Below are 22976 nucleotides of genomic sequence, written 5' to 3' on the forward strand. Positions count from 1 at the left end.
CCGGGGAGTCTCCAGACGCTTATTGAAGTTGGCATCTGCATACTGCCTGAAAACAGCCTTTTTATACTTCTTCCCAATGAGATTTGAGAAGTTGTCCAAGTACTGAGCTTTATATTGCCTTAAAAAAAAAAAAAGGGAAAAAGTATCAATAATATCTTCTTAATGGTGAGATCCACTAGATGGTAGAATACTCTCCCAGGGGAAATAGCAGAAGCCCATTGCATGGGAAAAAACAGATCTAGATTAGACACAGCTCTATAAAATAGATTATTATGATTTGTGCTACAGTAGCAGCTAGAGACCCAACCAAGGCCAGGGTTCTCATTGTGCTAGACACTATATAAACACACAGTATGAGAGAGCTTCCAATCAAAATTTTCAAGACAAACAAAGGAGGGGAGAGAGGAAGTATTACGTCTCCCATTTTACAAATAGGAAAGGGAAGCACAGAAGGACTGAGTGACTTGCCCAAGGTGTCACAGTCTGTGGCAGAGCCAGGAATTGAACTCTGATATCCTGAATCCAAATCAAGAGACTTGACTTAATCAATGTTACATCAAGGTTTCAAAGACAGTGGAATTCCCAATGATGGCTAAGAATAGGTAGCATTCATGAAATGAGGTGAGCAGTTGTGGTTTAGCCATGAACTGTGGCTGTTTTGTACATGGACCCTTTTGAGAAAGGCTGTAGAAGCGTGATAACAGCAAAGGTAAGATTTATTCCCCTCACTCTCTTCCTTTCCTTCTCCTCTCAATCCTCTCCCTCTCTTCTGGTGCATCCTGGGAATTGTAATTCCTGAACTCAAAGCTACAGGAGCCAGCTAGGAACAAATTTACAAACACACACTGGGATAGCTATCTGCATCTAACTAGATACAACACACCTTCCCCCTTTAGAATAACCATTGTAAAACTTCAGTCACTTCCAGACTATCACTTGAGTCCAGTAACAAAGTCTTCCAATCTTTTAGGCAGTTTCTTTTGTCTCACACTTCTCCTAATACCCGGAGAGGCAGGAACAAGATCGGGTAGTGGAGTAATTCCTACTACTATAGATTGTCCATCATTATTATTGGTGTCATCAACGTTCTCTGGTCCAAGGTGGAAATCAGCATTCTCTTCTTCAGCTGCTGGCTGATGAGCTGTGGAGAATCTCAAAGTGTTCTATTTCTTTTGATCTATTAATCCAGCAGAATCTTCTCAGATTTCTGTTATCTGCAAAGGAAAGGAATATCTTGAACGTTCTTTTTTGACTTTGTATGACAGCTTCACACGAACAAGATCTCCAATTTCAAATTTGTGAGGTTTAGCACCCTACAGTATACACACTGCCTATATTTCTCCTGTTTGTTCTTAACACATTCAGGATTAGTTTCATCAGAAAGTTTGGTTGAAAAAGGAGAACATGTAGACCCTTGACAGGTAGTAAATCATTTACCAGCCTTGTGTCCTCTTAACAGTTCAAAGGGTAATACTCCTGGTGTTAACTGTGGAGTGGTCCCGTAAGCAAACAGTGTTTCATGTAAAGCTTCTTTCCCTGGTCAAGTAGACCACTGGCTCTTGGATGGTATAAAGAAACCGTTTTGCGTTTGATACCACTGCTAATGAGGTAGCGTTGCATTTCAGCAGAAGTTATTTGCATTCCATTGTCAGGTACCAATTCCTTGGGAAACCCTTCTCGGGCAAAAACTGATGACATTAAACTTATTTACTATTTCAGAGGTAACCTTACCAGTGAATGTAACTTGTGGCCAATTTGAATGATAGTTTACCATTCCTATGACAAACCTCTGTGTAACAGGCTGATCTTCAAATGCTCCCATTAGGTCAGGAGCCAGTTTCTCCCATGGACAATTGGGATCAAGAACTGGTGTGAGAAGGAGGCCGAAGGTTTTCTCAAAAAAACAAAAAAAACAGGAGTACTTGTGGTACCTTAGAGACTAACAAATTTATTTGAGCATAAGCTTTCGTGGGCTACAGCCCACTTTTTCGGATGCATAGAATGGAACATATATTGAGGAGATATATATACACACATACAGAGAGCATGAAAAGGTGGGAGTTGTCTTGCCAACTCTGAGAGGCCAATTAAGTAAGAGGGGAAAAAACAATTTTTGAAGTGATAATCAAGATAGCCCAGTACAGACTGGTTGATAAGAAGTGTGAGAGTACTTACATGGGGCGATAGAGACTGGGAATGGCTGAGCCATTACAAACATTGAATCTATTTAAGCTTAAGTTGATTGTATCTAATTTGCATATCAATTCAAGCTCAGCAGTTTCTCGTTGGAGTCTGTTTTTTAAGCTTTTTTGTTGCAAAATTGCCACCTGCAGGTCTGTCATTGAATGACCAGACAGGCTAAAGTATTCTCCTACTGGTTTTTGAATGTTAGGATTCCTGATGTCAGATTTGTGTCCATTAATTCTTTTGCGTAGGGACTGTCCGGTTTGGCCAATGTACATGGCAGAGGGGCATTGCTGGCACATGATGGCATATATCACATTGGTAGATGTGCAGGTGAACGAGCCCCTGATGCCATGGCTGATGTGATTAGGTCCTATGATGATATCACTTGAATAGATATGTGGGCAGAGTTGGCATCGGGGTTTGTTACAAGGATAGGTTCCTGGGTCAGTGTTTTTGTTCAGTGATGTGTGGTTGCTGGTGAGTATTTGCTTTAGGTGGGGGGGTTGTCTGTAAGCGAGGACAGGTCTGTCTCCCAAGATCTGTGAGAGTAAAGGATCATCTTTCAGGATAGGTTGTAGATCTTTGATGATGCGCTGGAGAGGTTTTAGTTGGGGACTGAAGGTGACAGCTAGTGGTGTTCTGCTATTTTCTTTGTTGGGCCTGTCTTGTAGGAAGTGACTTCTGGGTACTCGTCTGGCCCTGTCAATCTGTTTTTTCACTTCAGCAGGTGGGTATTGTAGTTTTAAGAATGCTTGATAGAGATCTTGTAGGTGCTTGTCTCTGTCTGAGGGATTGGAGCAAATGCGGTTGTATCTTAGGGCTTGTCTATACTTACGTGCTGGTTCGACGGCAGGCAATCGAACTTCTGGGTTCGATTTATCGTGTCTTGTCTGGACGCGATAAATCGAACCCAGAAGTGCTCCCCGTCGACTCCGATAATCCTGCTCGGCGCGAGGAGTACACGGAGTCGACGGGGGAGCCTGCCTGCCGCGTCTGGACCGCGGTATGTTCAGACTAAGGTACGTCGACTTCAGCTATGTTATTCATGTAGCTGAAGTTGCGTACCTTAGTTCGAATTGGAGGGTTAGTGTAGACCAGGCCTTAGAGCTTGGCTGTAGACAATGGATCGTGTGGCGTGTTCTGGATGGAAGCTGGAGGCATGTAGGTAAGTATAGCGGTCAGTAGGTTTCCGGTATAGGGTGGTATTTATGTGACCATCGCTTATTAGCACAGTAGTGTCCAGGAAATGGACCGCTTGTGTGGATTGATCTAGGCTAAGGTTGACACTTCTAGGACAAGCCATGTAATTCTTGATTATTTCCGCAACTTGCTTGTCCATCCCTGGCCACCAGAAGTCTTATCGCAGTTGTCTTTTGGTTAGGCTCATCTCCATATGTCCTCCATGTGACAGATGAATTAATCGTTCTCTCAGAAGCGTAGGCACAACAAGATGGTTAATTCTCAAAACGCATTCATTTACAAAGGACAGCTCATGTGACATGTCTATATGTTTCCAAGTGTTCTGGTATCATTGTCATGTAAGACCATCTATGGTCTATTTAAGTCTTTAGGTCCTTGTGATGGGGTGTGCGCCCCACACTGAAACTGCAAGAGTTGCATTAGGTCAGGTGGGCCCAATCAGCTAATTAGGTTGTAAACAAGGGAGCTTTGGGTTGGAGGTAGCTAATCAGAGAGAAGCTCATTTGTGAGAGAGAGGTGGGGCTTCTACAAAAGACAGGAAATTAGCAGGGAGATATGTGCAGTCACTTCCCGGGAGAAGGGAGATGTGGCTGGGGCTACAGAGGCAGGTAGCCTATGGTTACTCCCTGGGAGGAGGGAGTGAAGGGACTGGCAAATCCAGAGGAGGGGGGCAGGCCAAGAGGTATGAAAGCGGCTCAGGGAAAGGCAGCAAGGTGCAGGGAACTGATCTTGGCTGTTGTGTAGAGAGTCCCTGAGCCGGAATCTGAAGTAAAGGATGGGCCCAGGTTCCCCCCACCAGCCACTGCAGGAACGGCACTGTGAGCTAATGAAGCGGAAGACTGCTGGAGAGCAGGAACATTGATACACTCCAGCACCTAGAAGGGGAAACCACAACAGTGACCTAGCTAGAGGGCTGAGTCACAAAGAGGACGCTGCAGCTCCCGGAAGTGGGGAGGGCTGCAGAGGAGAAACTGACAGAGTGTAATTGCCGGGAGGGGCATTGGCCTGACTGAGCTAATCCCCAGGACTGCCATGAAGCGGCGCCATCCAGCGGTGAGTACAGCAACCCCATCACAGTCCTGAAGTACCTGGTCTTCTCTCATGGCTGTTACCCACTCTGAGATTGAGTTGTAGCAGAAATTTGTGCAAGGACAATCTCTGCATCATCTGTCTCTACTGCACCCTCATGGTAAGGTATGGGCAGGCAAGATAGAATCTGCAGTGGTGGTGTTGACTCCTGAAAGATGCACTGTCAGCAAATCAAAGTCCATTAGTTTGGTGGCCCATTTGGCAATTCTTGGAGTTGCTTTTCCAGAACCTTATGTGGTGAATAAAAATAAGCTGAAAGAGGCTTATGATCAGATCTTAAGATAAATCTCCCACCACCCCATAAGTAAGTTCTGAAGTGTCTTACTGTCCAGAACCATGCCAGAACTTCTCTCTCAATGAAAGAATAACATTTTTCAGAATCAGTCAGGGCTCTGGAGGCAAATGCAGAAGTGACTCCAGTCCATTTTTAAGCTGAGTCAAGACAGCACCAAGACCTTACTCACAAACTTCTGTTGTGACAATTATTTGTTTCACAGAATCAAAAGGGCTTAAAGCTGGGATGATGGACATTGCATATTTGATCTGGCTAAAGCTGTTCTTGTACACTTCAACTCATTCAGACCTTACATGTCCTTTTTTAGGAGAGGACTCAATGGAACTACTTTCACAGCAAACTTCTTTATAAACTTTGAATGGTATTTGCATAATCCAAAGGAGGACTGAAGATTGTCCTTTTTGTCAGGCTGTGGTGCATCACAAACGGCTTTCGCTAGGTCTGGTTTTGGTTGTATGCCATTCTGAGAGATTCTATGTCCTAGACATGTTACTGAGTTGGTACGGAGTTGACATTTCTTCCTGCTAATGGTAAATCTGTATCAAAGTTTTTCTAGAAGCTTTTTTAGCATGCCATCATGTTCAGATTCATCTTTGCCATACTTACTTTCAAGATGACATTCTAATGTAACGCCCATTCTCTCGCCAAAGATTGCATGCATCATTCTCTGGCATACTGGTGCTGCAGAGTCTAACCCCAAACAACAACATCCTTTTGAATTGGAAAAAACCTTCTGCAGTGATGAAAGCTGTGTATTTGCGGGATTTTTCCATTAAGGGGACCTGGTGGTAAGCCGAGCATAAATCAAGAGTCATAAAGACTCTTGCCTCCTTCAAGGTGAGCAGCATTTCACTGATGTTGGATAGGAGGATGACAATACACAACTATGCTGGAGTTTAAATTTATCAAGTCCACATACATGTGAATAGCACCGTTGGGCTTAGTGGTGAGAATGATAGGAGAAACCCATTCTGATTAATCAACTGGTTCAATTGTATCTGCTTTACGTCATTTCAGAATCTCCTCGAGTGGTTGTCTTACTGCAACTGGTATGTTTCGCATTTTATGTTGTACAGGCACCGCATTATATTTTAGCTGCATCTTGTGCTTGAACTTTTTTTGCAACACCTTCAGTATCTGTGAAAACTTCTGGAAAGTCTGATTCCCATGCCCCAAGTGATCCGCTTGTAGATATTTAAGTTTCTGCAGATGGATTGGGGCTGTTCCTGACCAGCCTCTTCTCCCCACAGATCCAGGAGATTGAACACCTCCTGTGTAGTACAGTCAGGAGTGTGCCTGCAACATGTAGCCAGCATGGTCAGTTGCTAGATGAGCTCTCCAAGCTGGGCAACCAGGAAATGGAATTCCAAAAATTCATGGGCCTTTTAAGGGGAGGGGCAGCTTCCTGCATATGTCCAATGGAGTTCAAAACAGTGAGAGGTCAAGGAGGGGCATTGTGGGACACCTCCTGAGGCCATTAAGTTGATGTAAGTAATGCAGTGTCTACACTGACACTGCATCAACCTAACTACATCAACCTTGACTCTACGCTGCTCATGGAGGTGGAGTTTATTTGGCACAGCAGGGCAGTTACTTCGGCGGGATTGAAATTTAAGGGTAGACACTTCCATAGTTAGGTCAACGTCAGATGCCTTGCATCGACCTATCTCTGTAATGTAGACCAGGCCTAAAGTGAGGCTCTGGCACTGAGCGTGAAATACCTGTGCCTTGGGGTTATCTGACCTGGGCCCAGCCCAGGGATAGGCTGCGTGAATTCGTCAATTTAACAGATGAAATGATCAGAGATCAAATTGTCATGAAGACAACAAGGTCCCCCAAGATTTATGAACAACTCCCCATGGTAAAAGGCCTTACCTTGGAGAAAACCATAGAAGCTGCCTGACAATTGGAAAGCACCATCCACCGTGTTAAGTCGCTTTCTGCAACATCAGATGTCTTCTAGCCTACAGGTTAATACAGTCTGATACAAGACTGCAACCTGCAAAGCTCCTAAATCTACATTCTTTATTCCCAACCAACTCTACACTCTGCTATTTGCCAACTCCCGACATACCCCAGAGGCTATGGTGGGTCTACTATCCCAATCAGTGACTATTTTACAGCTACCATAGAGTATAAAAGCAGTAATCCCAAAAGGGGAAAAAAAAAAATCCATGTAGCCCGAAAGGGAGTTTCTGTTTTAGGATGGAATTGCAAAGGGGGCTTCAAATAATATTAGATCTGAATAATACAGAACATGTCCTTCAAAGTGAGAGAAAAAAGGGCTACACAAGGGACCCACAGCAGTGCTGTGCGAATGCCAAGGAGCTGCAGCAGGTGTACCAGAAGGCAAGGGAGGCCAACAATTGCTCTGGTGTGGAGCTGCAGACCTGCCGCTTTTACAAAGAGCTGCATGCTATCCTCGGTGGAGAACCCACCACCACCCTCAAGAGCCCTGAGGATTCTTTGGAGGAGCCTGAGTCACAGCTTCCTTCTCCTCCTTATATGGCTGAGCTGCTCCGCTGGTGTGGATGGAGAGACACCCCCCCCGCCCACATTTTTCAGTTAAGAGGATCACTGATCACAGTTCCACAGTACATGGAATCAACAATAGCTGAACAGGCAGTTTAGAAATCGGGGCAGTCTGCATCAATATTGTAATTTTGAACAGCGAGGAGGAGGAGGAGTACGGGGACAGGCGACCAAGGTATCCAGCGGCGCAGCAAGCCAGGACATGTTTTTGAGTCCTGCGCAGTCCAGCTAGTCCCTACGGTCCAACACAGGTGAGCCTGATGCAGGGGAAGGAATGTCTCGTAAGTATGCAGTTTGCTTTGAAATTGCAGGGATGGAATGCCCAAAGTTGCAGGACACGTCTGTTGATTTATTCTTTTTTACTTATGCTAGGTGAGGTAATGAAGCAACCAATAGAGGTAAAGTTGCTATCTGCTTTTCATCCCCCTCTAGAGTTAGGCAGAGGGTCCCTGCAGAACAGTTTGTGCGCATCAGGATGTCCTGTGCATCCTCCATAGAGATCGTCAGGAAACTTCTCTGGATGTGGTGTGCAAGCCTCTGCCAAAGGTTTCTGGGGAGGGCTTCCTTATTTCTTCCGCTGTGATAGGACACTTTCCTACGCAACTCAGCGATTACTTCAGCTGGAACCATTGCAGCACACGGCCCTGGTTTGCAGCCAGACGCCTGCAGGATCTGTTCCCTTCCAGCCTCCATTACCCTCAGGAGTGAGATATCAGTTAAAATCACCACTGCCTGTGGAAAACAGTGCCAGAATATTGCGTTCAATTGCCCTATATGCATACACTCATGCCTGTGAGCTATCCCCCTTCATTCTGCCCCACCCCCTTTCCCTTCATGGTTGTACTCACCATGGCTGGACTGCAGCCGGGCTGTATCAATCGCAAGGAAAAATGAGAACCTAGTGCTTGCAACTTGTGTGGATGAAGGGGAGTGAGTTCAGTATACCAAGTTTCCATTTATCTCATGAACACACTCACAACAGTACCTCTGTGCATTGTACCCTTTGCGGTTGGAAATGTGGCCTTGGGTAGGGTTACCATATTTAAAAAATAAAAAAAAAAAAGAGGACACTCCATGGGCTCTGGCCCCACCCCTACTACTGCGTTGGGGAAGCCGGCACTTCCCCAACGCAGCTGGAGCCCGGGATTGGAAGCGCCCAACGGGGGGCGCAGGGTCTGGAGGCTGCCCGGCAAACCCGTGAAGCCGGTAGCGCTTGGGCTTCAGGCAGCCCCCATGCCTCCGGACCCTGCGCCCCCGGCCGGGCACTTCCCCTCCCAGGCTCCAGCTGCTGTGCTCCTCCCCTGACTCTTCGGCTCTGTTTAAGAGCCAAGCTGCCCGAGCCAGCGCTACAGGCTTCAGGCAGCCCCCTTGCCTCCAGACCCTGCGCCACTGGAGCAGAGCAGCTGGAGCCGGGGAGGAGAAGTGCCCGTCCAGGGGCACAGGGTCCGGAGGCATGGGGGCTGCCCGAAGCCGGTAGCGCTGGGGCAGCCCGGCTCTTAAACAGAGCCGAAGTCTGAGTCCAGGGAGGAGCAGAGCAGCCGCGGGAGGGGAAGTGCCTGGCCGGTATTTTTCCCGGACATGTTTGGCTTTTTGGCAATTCCCCCCGGACGGGGGTTTGATTGCCGAAAAGCCGGACATGTCCGGGAAAAACCGGACGTATGGTAACCCTAGCCTTGGGGGGTCTCTCCATCCACAGCAGCGGAGCAGCTCAGCCAGATAAGAAGGAGAAGGAAGATGAGGGATGGAATGTTCCAAGAGATCCTGCAAACCTCTGCTGCTCTGGATACCAAGCCCGGGGCTTGGATGTTCACCCTCATGGACAGCAGCCCAGGAAGAGAGCAGAGAGGAGAAAGGTGCAGGAAAAGGACAGACGTGCAGCAGGAGATGCTAGTGCTTCTCAAGCAGCAAACAGACATGCTGCAGACTCTTGTTGACCTTCAGGTTCAACCATCTTGTGCTCGCCTCCTTCTGCAGCCCATAGAGAACTGCATTCTAGGACCTCTGGAGCCACTGCACTTACCCTTCCACACCACCCTGGAGAATCACAGCTGCACATACACCAACCGGGTCTCTCACAGGTCAGTGTATGTGTTTCTGAAATGGAAATGACTGTTCTTTCCCCTCCAAAAGTTTTTTTCCCTTTATTTCAGTTTTATTCAATTATAATTTTTTCTCTATTTGCCTGGGTATGGAATATACGTCTATTTTTGGCAACTTGGTGGATTTTCCAACTCCAAACTGAGTCCTGACTGATCGGTAGCAGTCAGACATTGCAAGTTTCCACAGTGCAATTACCACTCACTTCTCCACTGTCAGTGCAGATCTCATTTTGGTGTTGCTGCGCAGGAGGGTCGGGGTGAGTTCGGCACATAGATCCAAGAACATCCGAAAGTTCTGCAATCACTGTTCATCTTCCCAAACCTGATGTGATCCCACCCATCAGTGCTTCTTTTCCGGCCCACCTCCAGCTCCATCATCAATGCCATCAACAACTTTGAATTGTTTCTTTCTATGTCCCAGAGCAATCTAGCCTCCAAGAAATTGTCATGTTCCCTGCAGCTCCTCTGGCGGCTCTGCAAATACTGCAGGATCAGGCATGCCATTCTCACAGCACTCGTCACAACAGGGCAGAGCTGTGCAGGATCCATGCTTCTGACACAGATAGTGGACAGCGAGGAGGGATGCACAGGTTTGTGGGGATTTTGAAAAGAGGCACACAACATGATGGGATGCAGATGAAATTATGGGCTGGAGAACACTGCATTATGGGACGTTGAAATCGTGTTCCTAATCACCCCTGCGTGACTCGTTTTGCATCGATACAAGCGCTGCTAGTGAGAACGCGCACAGCCGACAAAACGAGCGTAGTGTGGACACGTAAAAACGATGTAATTACTGCAGCAGCTGTACGCTGATGTAACTTAGGTCAACATAATTTTTCGCATAGACATGGATCTTAGTCTGTGCAACAGCACCACTTGCCTAGGAAACCTCCTGCTGCCTCGTGGTGTCAGACTCCCTAGGCTTCCAGCCTGCCCTTGATCCTGTCCCTGTTCCGGCTCCAGCCTTGCCCGGGATTTGTTCCAGCCTGATCCAGTCTTCTCTGTCCCCTATTCTGACTCTGCTCCAGACGTGTTCCTGACCCGCTCTAACCCTGTACCCACCTCCTGACCCCCTTCGCCTGACTCCAACCTGGCTTCAACCTTTGGCCTGCTTCTGGTATCTGACTGTGATCCTGACTGAGCTCATCTATGGACTCTGACCTTGGTTCTAACACACTGCCTGTCCCCGGACCTTAGTTTGAGCACTGCCCTGTCCCGACTCTATGTCCAGCTTCGACTACTGCTCCAACCACCAGGCTTGACCACTTAGAACCCAGAGCCTGACACATTCACTTATTCAGCCTGGTAGAGCCCTTCAGAAGCCACGCACTAGGACTTCTAGATAGTGCATTCCATAAATACCATGCAACCCTGCTCTAATATTCCTCCTGTTCTACAAGATTGAGTTCCTGTGAAAAATATGCAGAAGAAGTTCTTAAGGGCTAAGACTTTACATTATATAGCGCATTTTCTAAGCCACCCCAAGTTAACATTTCATCAACAGGGTACAGTTCACCATTTTACCTATCAATGGTCTCTGGAATTTCTGGAGCATAATCCCAGGTGATTTCTTCCGCAGCAATGAAATATTCCCAGTCCTTAATCATACGCCGTTCCTTAAAGGAGAATTTCTTATTGAACACGTCTTTCCCGGCATGTTCTTCTATGTTGAGGTAACCGTGCATTCCAGCTGGTTGAATAGAGACACAGTACAATGGTTACTGTTATTCCTATGAACAGTGCATTTCTACAGCCCATCAGCTCAGGATGCATGAAAACATTCACTGATTGACCTGAGTCTATTCAGGTTTAAAAAGAAGAAGAAAAGAAAAGAAGAGTGCAGGCATTAAGGGTGGTATTTTCAAAGGGGCTTGTGGGAGTCAATGAGAGCTCAGCAACTAACTCGCATAGCCTCCTTTGAAAATACCAGCCTAACTGACAGCAAGAACTTCCCCTTTTCTGTTAAATGAGCCCTCCAACCTTTACAAGAGGGAATCCACTGATCCATTACAACAGAGATCTCTTCACTCTAGGGGAAAACTAACATCCACTGTTAAAGATGAGCAGAAAAGATTTTTTGCTCACTGAACTGCAAAAGTTTTCTGTTTCTCCTGAAAAAGCTGGTCAATCTCGAGGTTTTTTTATAATGAGGCTCATCTGAGCACCTCCCAAAGAGTTAAAAGCTAAGAGTTAGATTCATTGTTGCCCTGTAGCCCCTTTGCAGCAGTAGTCCTAATGAACCCCATCTTTAAAAGCAGCAAAGAGTCCTGTGGCATCTTATAAACTAACAGACGTATAGGACCATGAGCTTTCGTGGGTGAATACCCACTTCTTCGGATGCATGTCCACTACATGCATCCGAAAAAGTGGGTATTCATCCATGAAAGCTCATGCTCCTATACGTCTGTTAGTCTAATAAGGTGCCACGGGACTCTTTGCTGCTTTTACAGATCCAGACTAACACGGCTACCCCTTTGATACTTGAGCCACATCTTGCGACCCTAATTCAAACAAAATGCCCTGTTTCCACTGATTTCCTAGGATGATCCCAAATGCGTTAGCCACCGTTTTTGACAAAGTTAGCAGCACTTTCGGAGATAAGGAGGAAGAGACAAGAATGACACTCTCTGTAACTGCACAACTGCCTTCTGAACAAGATGTTCCCTTGCCTTGCAGATGCTTCTGGACAAGTGAAGATATCAGCCACCTTCCTTTCTGGCTCACAGTCATGTTTGCTGTGGTCGATGCACCTCCCACAAGGTTGACAGTCGAGACCTTGCGACGATTTTGTTCCAGGACTTGCCCATTGAAATGGATGGAGAAAATCTCTGGCTTGGAACTCATTCCTATCAAATGCCAGCTAATGTTATCGTATGTGCAAGCTCCTAGGTCTGAAACAGAACAGCAGGGTTCAGAATACAGGTGAATCATCCCAGAATTACAGAATGTTTAATTAATTCCCACTGGTAGGTCAAAAGTGAATACCCCTCTGCACTTTCAATAAAGTCTCTGATATCCTGATGGCCATGTCTAGGATGGATATTGTATAGGCCATGGGTGGGATTTTCAAAAGTACTTAAGTGGATTAGGAGTCTAAATCCCATTGAAAGTCAATGGGAGTTGGGTGCCTAACTCACTTAAGTGCTTTTGAAAAACCCTCACTCCTTATCCAGCAGGTGGCAAGAAGAGATTTAATTCTCTCTCTGCACGAACTGCAACGCTCTTGGGAGCCATGTGCTCTCGGCACCAAGGTCAGACTGCAGGGGAAAGCGGTGGTGGTTGGGAGTGCACACATGCTCCCTTGTGGAACCAGCTGCTCATCGTACGGTTACACACGAGGCTGTGCCACTCTACTTCTTCTTTTTGCTTTCTGCAGCTGACTAGGGTATGCTGCAGTGAGGAATAATACACAGTTTGTGGACTCTGGCTGGACGCCATGAGTACGTACAGTACCTGGCAATGTCCCATTAGCGTAACCATTAATCGTGTACAGGAGAGAGGTTGATTTTTGCCAGCTTTTGCTTTCATCGAACACAGCAAACATCAACACATATTCTCTGTCAAACAGCTTCTGTGTCCCATCTTCCTTCAGGCTTCCTGTGGGAGGAAACAAGAGGTATCAGATGAAGGCAAAAATAAAAACAGCTCACATCAACTAAAAGGCATCCAGATCTATTCCATGAGCTTGCCGCACGTGTGAGCAGCACCTGGCCACATAGGACGTTTTTTCAAAATGTGTTTGAGGTGAATTTAGTTCTGGGGAAAGGTGCTGGACTGGCAGCTTTGGAGACTGAGGGCCTCTAGCATCCACAGAACAGGTTCAGCATAGGGAGCATCAGTACATGCTCCCTCTAAACTACTCCAGTAATGTGCCACAGGGACTATCTCTGACCGCGAGAGAGGAGATCCATTTTGAGGTCCTATTCAGTCCTTGGCTTCTCTTCTGGGACTACCAGATTAATACCAGGTATAGTTGAGTTTCTGCCAATGTGGACAGCTGCCCCCTTGGTACTGGACTGAGACCCCCAAATCATTTCACACAGACAAGCAAGCAGCCTTCACATGGTAAGGATTTTTGGTCATCACTGCCATGGGCAGATACTGCAGTGATGAGTGTATTATAAGAACCTAAATAGAAGAGAATAGGACTGGTGACCTAGAGGTGAGATGCATTTATTTTTTATACACATATGTATTGCCATCCCACCCAAACCTAGTGTCATCTCATTGTTTCATCCGTGAGATTAGAGATGTCAGAAATGCAAACTTGGTTTTAATATATTGCTAGTTTATTAATTGACTTGTGTCTCCCAGGCAGTGCTTAATTTGTAACAAAAGAGGTGCTGGGGCTCAAGCAATTTTGTTACTTTTATAACTGATGTGGCAAGCCCAGAGGTGCCGGGGCTGTGAACTGCTCAGCCCAGAGGTGCCGGGGCTCAGTTCTGGCAGACATTAAGCACTGAACACAGGACTAAGACAGATATCAATGAATTTAGAGAAGCTTGACACAAGGAAAGAAAATAAATATTTCCAAAATACTCATATACACAATCACATCAGCTACATCATCAGGACAGGGAGCATTTTTAATATGGCAAAACAAAGTGTTTTTTCCTAGCCTTGTTCTTGGAAACAGTTAAACAACTTTGGCTACAACTTTCCAAAAGAATTCAATCTGAGGCAGACACCTGGAATGGTAAATTCCAGCCTGAACAGTTGAAGTTTGACAATGTTATAAGCAATTGAAGCTGGGGATCTCAAAATGGGAAGTGTCAGGCAACTTTAATATAAGGCGGTGTTACCAGCCCTGCCTACAATTAGAATTATTCAAGAAACTAGTGTGCATTACAGCTAGTCCAGAACACTGTAACCCTAAGGCCTAAAATAAAGACACAGGAAACAAAAATCAATTTCCTCTAAACTGCCTGCACAGAAACACGAGAAGGAAAGAGGAAAATGAAATGCCTTCTCACATTATGATACAATCTTCAAGCTTGATTTTTATGTTTTTTAGTTTTTATCGTTACCATAACAGAAAACAACACTATCAGAATGTGCGAGGCCACTGAAACAGTAGACCAGCTGACATTTTATAGCTTTTGTCTACCCAAAGCATTTTATTTACCTTTTTTACATATAAGCAATGCTCCAATCAGACCGGAGTTAAAGTCCATCACCATGTTCTCATGTGAGTAATAGATATAGGTGAGACAGGGTGGGTCGGCTTCTTTAGGCCCAATTTCCGCAGTGATCTCCCACGTGTATTTATACACCAGGCCTGGAAGCACAGCATCATCCAGTTTTTCAAAAGAAGATGTTCTGTCAGCGTACAGGGAACCTGCGTAGGTAGAAGTCGAGAGAGGGAGGTAGAGGTGGCATTGAGGGAGAGGTTGATGAACGTGTGCACAGGGTTTTTACTATCATTGCTCCCGATCCTCACTGGTGTCCCTGAGAGCAGAATCAAGACCAGTACTCTGTTTCATTTACCCAGGCTGATGTGGTGGGGGAGCATAGTACAACTGTTCAGCTTCTCCATGGTTGGATTCAGGAGCGATCTAGAAGGTACTAGCTGCCCAAATCGCCAGCTCTCCACTGATCCTGGTCCAGCCTCCCTCCATAACACTGGCCCAGTAGGAGCTACTGCAGCCTTATGACTTTTGCACATTACAAATCTGAATGGTGATAACATTGCATTTATGTATTTAATTTGTTTGCATTATCTACAGCCGATAAAAATTTTGACTTAACAAGAAGGCTTCATGGAGGTTATCAAAATTCTAGCTGCAAATACGATCAGAAATCAGTGAAATATCAACCTGAACCATCATCAAACGGAACTGGAGATTTTCAGTGACAAGTGATAGTTCCTCAACACAGGGCTCTGCTCTGCTCCCACTCAGCTGAGAGCAAAACTCCTCTTGGGCCCATAATATGAACAAGGCATTAAACAAAACCTCAGCGAGCTCTCCTGACAAACTGATTAATAGCAAAGAACAAGATGATCTAGAACTGGTGTGTTGGGGGGGAGGAATCTTGGACGTTTTTGCAAAAAATGTATTCACACAATTTGAAATTTCAACAAATTTTAAAATCTGGAAAAAATCCCAACCGCCTTGAGAGCTGCTGAAAAGGGAGAACATTTTTCCAGATATTGTTTCGAGATTCAAAACATTTCAACCACCTCTGACATCAACCCTAATGCAATTAAATATTTGCAAGCTGACAGCCCACTTGAAGTCATTGACACCAGTGCATAGGGAGTGTAAAATGCTACCATTCTGATGTGGAAGTGCTTTACATTCACTTTGCACTGGTGAAAATGAGACACAAAATGCAAATTGGGCACATATTAAGTACTAAATAACCCATTACCAATGGTGGCAAATGCCTTGAACTCTAAAGCCTTGGAACTGAAAGAATACAAATACATTTTCTTTAACACATACATTTAAACATTTACTGTATGGGAGGATAGTTCCCAATCTTTAGGATACGGTGCTTTCTGAAAACACTGTAGGTATCTGGAGTAAACAGCATGTGAGGAGGCAGGACAATGTCGTGCAGTTCATTTAGTGCACAAACAGCCACAGACTGGATTCAAAGGTCACATAACATCAGTCTTAGGGGGATTTTCTGAGCATTTCCTCCCTCACCACTCTATTTTCTACCCCCTTGTTGCATTTTCAGCTCTATGCAATCAAGCTGATTGAGTGCCAGTTAGAAGAAGTTAACATCAAATTGGATTCCATCCTTAATTTTATTAATGGATGTCGGTAAATCATTTGGCAGGATAGAGTGGCAGTGTCTTAAACTGATAGCTTTACTCAAGTTTGATTTGGTCTCTATGGCATTCTAGGAAACCAGCAGGATATATTAGTACCACGCCTCTAAGAGTTGACAGCCAAAGGCCAGATCTTGCAAGAAGCTGAGCTCCTACTGGGAGATACCAAGTACCCTTTGTCATAGTCCCTGGGTAGACTACCCCTTCTGAGACCCTGTTCCTGTCCCCCGACTGCATCTCTTTCAAGTGACAGGGCTGTGTCTCCATTTCTTTTTGGGGTGAGATCCCCTGATCCAACCACTCCTCGATTTGGTCTCTGGATCACACCTCCCTGGTTGCCAACCATGATATCTAGCAAGCCCAATGGCGTGGCACCTGCAAGAGTTTCTCCTTGGGAGCCTGTGATCAGTGGTGGTACGCAGTGACACAGAAGCAGCCTCTTCAAAACAAAAGTATGATTTGTTTGCCAAAAGGTGCACAGCACTCAGAGATGGATTGAAAATAAGAGACCTATACACATACCGTCTTACCTACACTAGGCATTCCCCTCAAGCCCCTAGGTAGCCTTGGAGCCCATGTTTTCTTGGGGACCAAATTACATCCTGCTTGCTGCCCCTGACTCTCTTCTGGATACATCTGCATTGGAGCAGCACAGCTGTGGTGCTGCTGCTGTACTGCTGAAGTGTAACGCTTCCTTATTGACACGAGGGGATTTCCATTAAGATTGTTAGTCCACCCTTCTGAGAGGCAGTAACTAGGTCGACGGATTAATTCTTCCATTGCCCTAGCTGCATCTACAGCGGGGATTAGGTTGATCTAACTGTTTGTACAGAGTGTGAAATTTTTCACAGCCCTGAGCGAGGTAGCTAGCTCGATCTAAATTTTAGGTGTAGACCAGGCCAGTCAGTTTGTGTCAGCCTGCAGCAGCTGACAACTTCCCTCCTCCTTTTCTTCAGGGTGGGTATTTTAACTGACCAGTTACTTTTGTTCTCCAGGTTCTCAGCTTTGGCAAAACAGCTATGTCACCAGCATAAGTGAAGAGTCATTCAGCAGTATACACATCTCAGACAACAGGGCTGTCACATGGTTGATGTAATAATAGAGGAAGTTGGGCCACAAAATGTAGATTCAGATCCAAAGATCAAAGGTCGATGGTGTCCATACCCTGGACTTGGTTTTAGGCCCTTCTCGATCTAAGATTATATAGTCTTGAGTAGAAAAAAAGAACAGATGGCATTTTACAGCACATACCTTCCGACAGTTTGTTGTAAGCTATGCCTTGTGGGTGAATGCTCAGCGGTTTGTTGGCCATGTTCTTGAAGTGAACTACTAAAGTGTCTCCCACTTCAGCCCGCAGAGTTGGTCCCAGAAGTCCTGCAGAAATTCAGTATTAAAAATAAAAAGCGATAATGAGCATCAAATGGTGCATCTTATTGAAAGAGAAAGTCACCTTCTCCTCAGTGGGAGAGTGAACTCCTGTTAAAGGACAAGTGGCACAAAATAAATCAGAGGATTTAATGCCAGTGCAATGAGGATTAATCCTATCCAGTGATTTAGCTGTGAAATACCTGGAGGGTAGAAATGCCCTCAAGGATCTAACAGATGTGGCCCAATGTAAATAAGGCCGTGAATTATATATTCAGCAAAGGACACTGAAATTCATAGAAAAATTCTGCACATGAAGCGAGAAGGCTGTTTCCTGGCTATGGAAAGTTTAGTGAACAGACAGCTTAAAGGTTGGGGAAGGGTTTTCTCCCCTTACAAATTAGTCACCAGTACTAGCATAGTTTTAGGAAAGCAGACCGAAGTCTTAGGGAGTGTTTAATGCGATATCCAGAGCAACAGCCTTTACAACACAAGCTTTGTCTCCACTGCAGTGGGATATGCAGTTGCAGCTCGGCAAGGCATTCCCATGATAGCCCTTGAGCTTCGGTCCTGGGCTCCAGCAAGGCTAATGTCGGCCCATGGCAACCCCATTACAACAGGGTCATCACCCACTTTGGGGTCCCAACCCAGTTTAAGGACCGCTGATCTAGTCTCACCTCCTGTACAACACAGGCCATAGAACTTCTCCAAAATAATTCCTAGAGCAGATCTTTCTGAAAGCACTCAATCTTGATTTAAAAATGGCCAGTGATGGAGAACCCAGCACAACCTTTGGTAAATTGTTCCAATGGCTAATTACTCTCACTGTCAAAAACGTACACCTTATTTCCAGTCTGAATTTGTCTAGCTGCAACTTCCAACCATTGGATCCTATTATAGCTTTCTCTGCTAGATTGAAGAGCCCATTATTAAATATTTGTACCCTATGAAGATATTTATAAACTGTAATTAAGTGACCCCTTAACCTTCTCGTTGTTACACTAAATAGACAGACTCTGAGAACTCAATCACTCTACAGCATGTTTTCTAACCCTGTAGTCATTTTTGTGGCTCTTCTTTGAACCCTCTCCAATTTAATCAATATGGATAACAGAGGACAATATTTTTAAGGATTGGGCTTTTGGCTCCTGTGCTATAGAGAATTCTCTATTTGCTTGGCTTGCAGTACATGCTAGTGATGGGTATACAAATACAGGCACATTTTCCTGCACGTAGAAGAAACTGGCTTTGAAAGTTATTTTCTGCTTACCTGAGAAAGTATCTCTTGGTTTTGCTGTCTGAAAATCTGCTTCATACTCTCTATAGGCAATTTTCTTAAACACAGGTTCTGATTTGTCTAATCTGCAATAGGAAGTATTAAAAAAAAATTAAATGTAAAGCTTCTTAGCTATGCAGTGTGGTCCAGTGGAGTGGGCACTAGAGTGGGCCTCTAATGGCTTCTATTCCTGGCTCTGTCATTTGGGTAAATCATTTAATCTGTTTCCCCTCCCACCCTGTGTCCATTTAGCGGGTAAGTTCTTTGGACAGGGACTCTCTTATTACATCTTTATTCAGCACTTAGCACAATGGAGCCCCGATTGCAGCTGGGGCTTCTAGACACTATTGTGTTACAGTTTAATAATGTAACAAACCATGTTTTGCTATGCTGTAGCTCCTTTTGGCTCTACTGTGAGGTTGGTATTAGTTTCCTCACTTCACAGTTGGGGAAATAGGAACCCAGAGAGCTGAAGTGACCTGCCCAAAGTCACACAGGATGTGTATTGCAGAGCTGGGAGCAGAATCTGGATCCCCCATCCCTGTGCTTCAGTTTCAAGATCACCTGCAATGATCCCAGCACAATCATTCAGCATGGCAATTATCATCTGTAACTGCCGTGACTTTTAGGTAAAATAGAAAATGTGATTCGTTCCCCTTTGAAAGAGCAAACTGGTCTCTTATAAGGCAGCCCAGGGATCAAGGCCATTCAGGAAACTGCTTCTTGGGAAATGTGGCAACTGTCTTTACCTTTTGATTCATAAAAGTATAGGATCAAATGGATCCCATGCTAGGTGCTGTAGAAGAAACCCAAGCAGGCAAAAGGAAGAGAGCACGTGGCGATTGGACGATGGGTGTTGAGCAGAAATGAAGGTTGGAGGGGCAGAGCAGCTACATTTTATGTCATGCATCCCTAGCTGATCAGTAGCTACCAAGAAATCTACCAGAGTGGGGGTGCAGCAACAACTCCCCCTCAAAGTCTCCTATCTTCCTTTCAGGAAGGTAAGGCACAGGCTTGGTAGGGGGAAGCTGATGACAGCACACAGACAGGGAGGCAGGACAGCTGGATGAAGGGGAGGTCAGCCCATGGTGATGGCTCAGGATCCAGCCTGAGTTCAGAGCAGCTCTGCTGCCCTGCAAGGCTGTGGATTACTCTAAATCACTCTCCCAGCAAGGAAAGAATCAGACAGAAATGCCACAGGTTTCTACTCCATGGGGAGCAGAATTGGGCCCCTTGAGTTAACAGGAATTTTGTTATTGACTTCAGCAAGAGACGGCTCTGATCTATGGAGCTCACTGTGGAGTCTTCCCCTGCAACAGTTTGTCCTCACAAAGGTGATATGTGACCTCCTGTAATGATATTAGATGGAACATGCCAGATCAACCCTGGGACATAGGAAGAAGGAAGTTATTACAAAAGGAATAGAAACATTAGAAAAACCTGACATTTTTTAATTAATTAAATCTGAAATGTTTCTGCCAGGATTAGCAATAACATACAGCCAGAAATAATCATTGACCAGCACGTGTAAACAGAGCCAAACCTCTAGCCAGCTTGGTTTCTATACAGAGCTGTGTGGGAGATATCCACGTAGCACAAAGGAAACCAAAGAGCAGCTTGGAAACGTCATGGACATGTGCATGCAAGCCCTAACGTTGTATGTTTGGAGGGCAGGGGGCACTGAAAAATTATACCTGGTTATATCATATACAGTACTGCCAGCCTCAAATGTTCAAAAACATGAGATTTTTTTAAACAAAATAGAAGAGTAAGCTTATGCCAAAAATAGAGCAGTCACGTATTCAGACCTGAGTTGTTTTTAGTGTTGTTGTTGCCATGTTTGTCTCAGGATATGAGAGAGACAAGGTGGGTGAGAACGTCTTTTATTGGAACAACTTCTTTCTGAGTTAACAGCCAATGAAAGAATAGATTATCACTCTAGAGATCAGTTAAATGCAGTCAAAGAAGTTTTGGGCCCTCTTTCTAGATACATTTGAATAAAAACCATTCAGACTGCTCAAAGAATGTCAGACTTCCATTCCACCTAACTCCTCCACCTTTTCCCTTCTGGGTCCTTCCCTCCCCTCCCTATTCACGTAGGTCTCCTATATTATTACTGTAACCTCCACCCTACTGTGTTATGCCTATATAGTACTGTCTGTTCTTGCAGCTTTGAAGAGTTGTAAAATTGCATAATTCTGTTGGAGATCCCATGAAGCCTGCAGTATTCTGCAGCACATATGAGCTGTAAGTCATTTACCTTTTGGTACTTTTTATTGTTTTTTTTTTTTTTTTAAACCACACACACACACACACACACACACACACACACACACACACACAAATCAATAAAATACTAATCACAAAAAAATTGTCAATGCTGCCATGGGAACCTGAAAGTGAAACTGATTATTGTGTATTCATCACCCCAGCTGAAGAAATGTACTTAGTAAGCAACCATAAGGAAAGTAAACTAGATTATTCATTTACATTTTTAAAAATTGATGGTGTTTTTTGTATGGACCTTTTCTTATTTAAAAATAGGTGTAGTATTGCCAACTCTGGTGATTTTTTGGGGTTATTTCTACAATATTTGTTTTTTTTCCTTAAGGCCCCAGTCACTTGAATCAAAAGTTTGCATGAGAATCTCAGCTTTTTTAAAAAAACAAAAACACAAAACAGCATATTTCTAGTGGTTGCAGAGAAAACTTGAAAATGTGAAGAGTGGGTGACCAAAAAGCAAATAAAAAGAACTCAAAATTTCCCCCCAAATGATGAGATTTTAAACAGATAATGTTGAGAGGTTTTTTTTTTTTTTTTATTTGCCTTGTGACCTTTGAGCTTTTTCTACACGACTGTGGGGGCCAGAAACTTTTTTTAATTGTTGAAATGAAAGCTGAGATTCTGATGTTTTCACTTAGCTGCAGGAGCGGAGGCTGTGAGAAGACACCAAATCTAGAGAGACTCATGCAAAAATCCTCAATGTAGGATTGACCCCAGTGAGAGTTTTGGGAGTTCAGAGGATGTGGGAGTGAGCCCAAGTTTGCCTTTATCAAAATGGCATCAATAAAAACTGCTCAAAAAAATCACATTGTGAATAAAACAGCTGATAGCATTGAACTGAATTAAGGGCTTCATCCAACTGGAGTCAATGCAAAGGCTCTTAACTTCCATAAGCTGGATCAGTCCCTAAGCCCAGCTGGGCACAAACTCCTCAGGAGACTCAAGTACCTTTCAGCCCTTTCCCGCACTTACCTGGACTGTTCTTTGGACTGGGGTCTGTAGCTCCAGCTGATAGTCTCTGCGGCTATGTAGTGTTCCCGAACCTGAGCTGCTCCCACCCGATGCCATGCCAAACCTGGCCACCACAAACCAAGCAGCATCAAGAGAAGGAGGTGAATGCAGGAGAGCCCCATGGTGCAAGCTCCTGCTGATGCCACACTGGGAGACACGAGCAGTGGCTGCTGCTTTGGCTAATGCTGGGGAAATGCTTTCATTGTGGTTAGTGATGCAAGAGGTGATGGTGGTGTTAGTGACACCCAGGTCATTGCTCTTCCCTCCTCCTGCTGCTGACAGGAATCAGAGTGGAGATAAACAGCTGTTCAGGCTGCCTTTTCCTCCCTCCCCCACATCTTCCCTGCTGTGTGCCAAGCACAAAGGACAAGCAGCCTCAACCACACAAGGCAGAGTTGGTTGGCTGGGTCGTTGCCTACTAGGGCAGTAGAGTATTAGGGGCAGCAACCCAAATAGGAACGGTTTATGTGGTTGACTTGCAGGGTGATGAAGCATAGGTGGAGTGCTGGCACTGGGGGCAGGGCTGGCTAGGGATGTCACATGTCCTTGGATGTCAGGGATTATTCCAATTTTGAGGGGGAAAGATCCTACATCCTGCAAACCTGGCATGCTGGGTGATACAGAGCAAGAAATAGTTCAGGGCCTGGGGACTGACAGGCTCCAGAAACTCGTACTAGTTCAAATCCAGTCTAGGTTAATAGAAACTGACAGCTGCTACCTCAGGACAGCTCTGTCGTAGCCTGTGATAATCCGGGAGCTCCTAGTTGACAAGCATCTGCCAGGGCCGGCTCCAGGGTTTTGGCCACCCAAGCAGCGGGAGAAAAAAAAAAAAAGCGCTGCGATTGCGATCTGCGG

The 22976-nt window shown here is 45.1% G+C and overlaps 1 protein-coding gene across 1 annotated transcript; it reads right to left on the reverse strand.

Annotated features, from left to right (window-relative positions):
* On the reverse strand, positions 1-22312 carry LOC128823377 (venom prothrombin activator oscutarin-C non-catalytic subunit-like; the record flags this gene model as incomplete). Its single annotated transcript, XM_054005623.1, has 8 exons — positions 22083-22312; positions 18822-18913; positions 17438-17560; positions 14531-14743; positions 12859-13002; positions 12075-12296; positions 10930-11095; positions 1-118 (listed from the first exon to the last, which is right to left on the reverse strand). Coding segments are annotated over exons 1-8 (1239 nt in total), but the record flags the coding sequence as incomplete, so codon positions are not given.
* Between the last annotated feature and the right edge of the window lie 664 nt (positions 22313-22976).

This window comes from Malaclemys terrapin, chromosome 15, assembly GCF_027887155.1.
Source record: "Malaclemys terrapin pileata isolate rMalTer1 chromosome 15, rMalTer1.hap1, whole genome shotgun sequence".
NCBI classification, from domain to species: domain Eukaryota; kingdom Metazoa; phylum Chordata; order Testudines; family Emydidae; genus Malaclemys; species Malaclemys terrapin.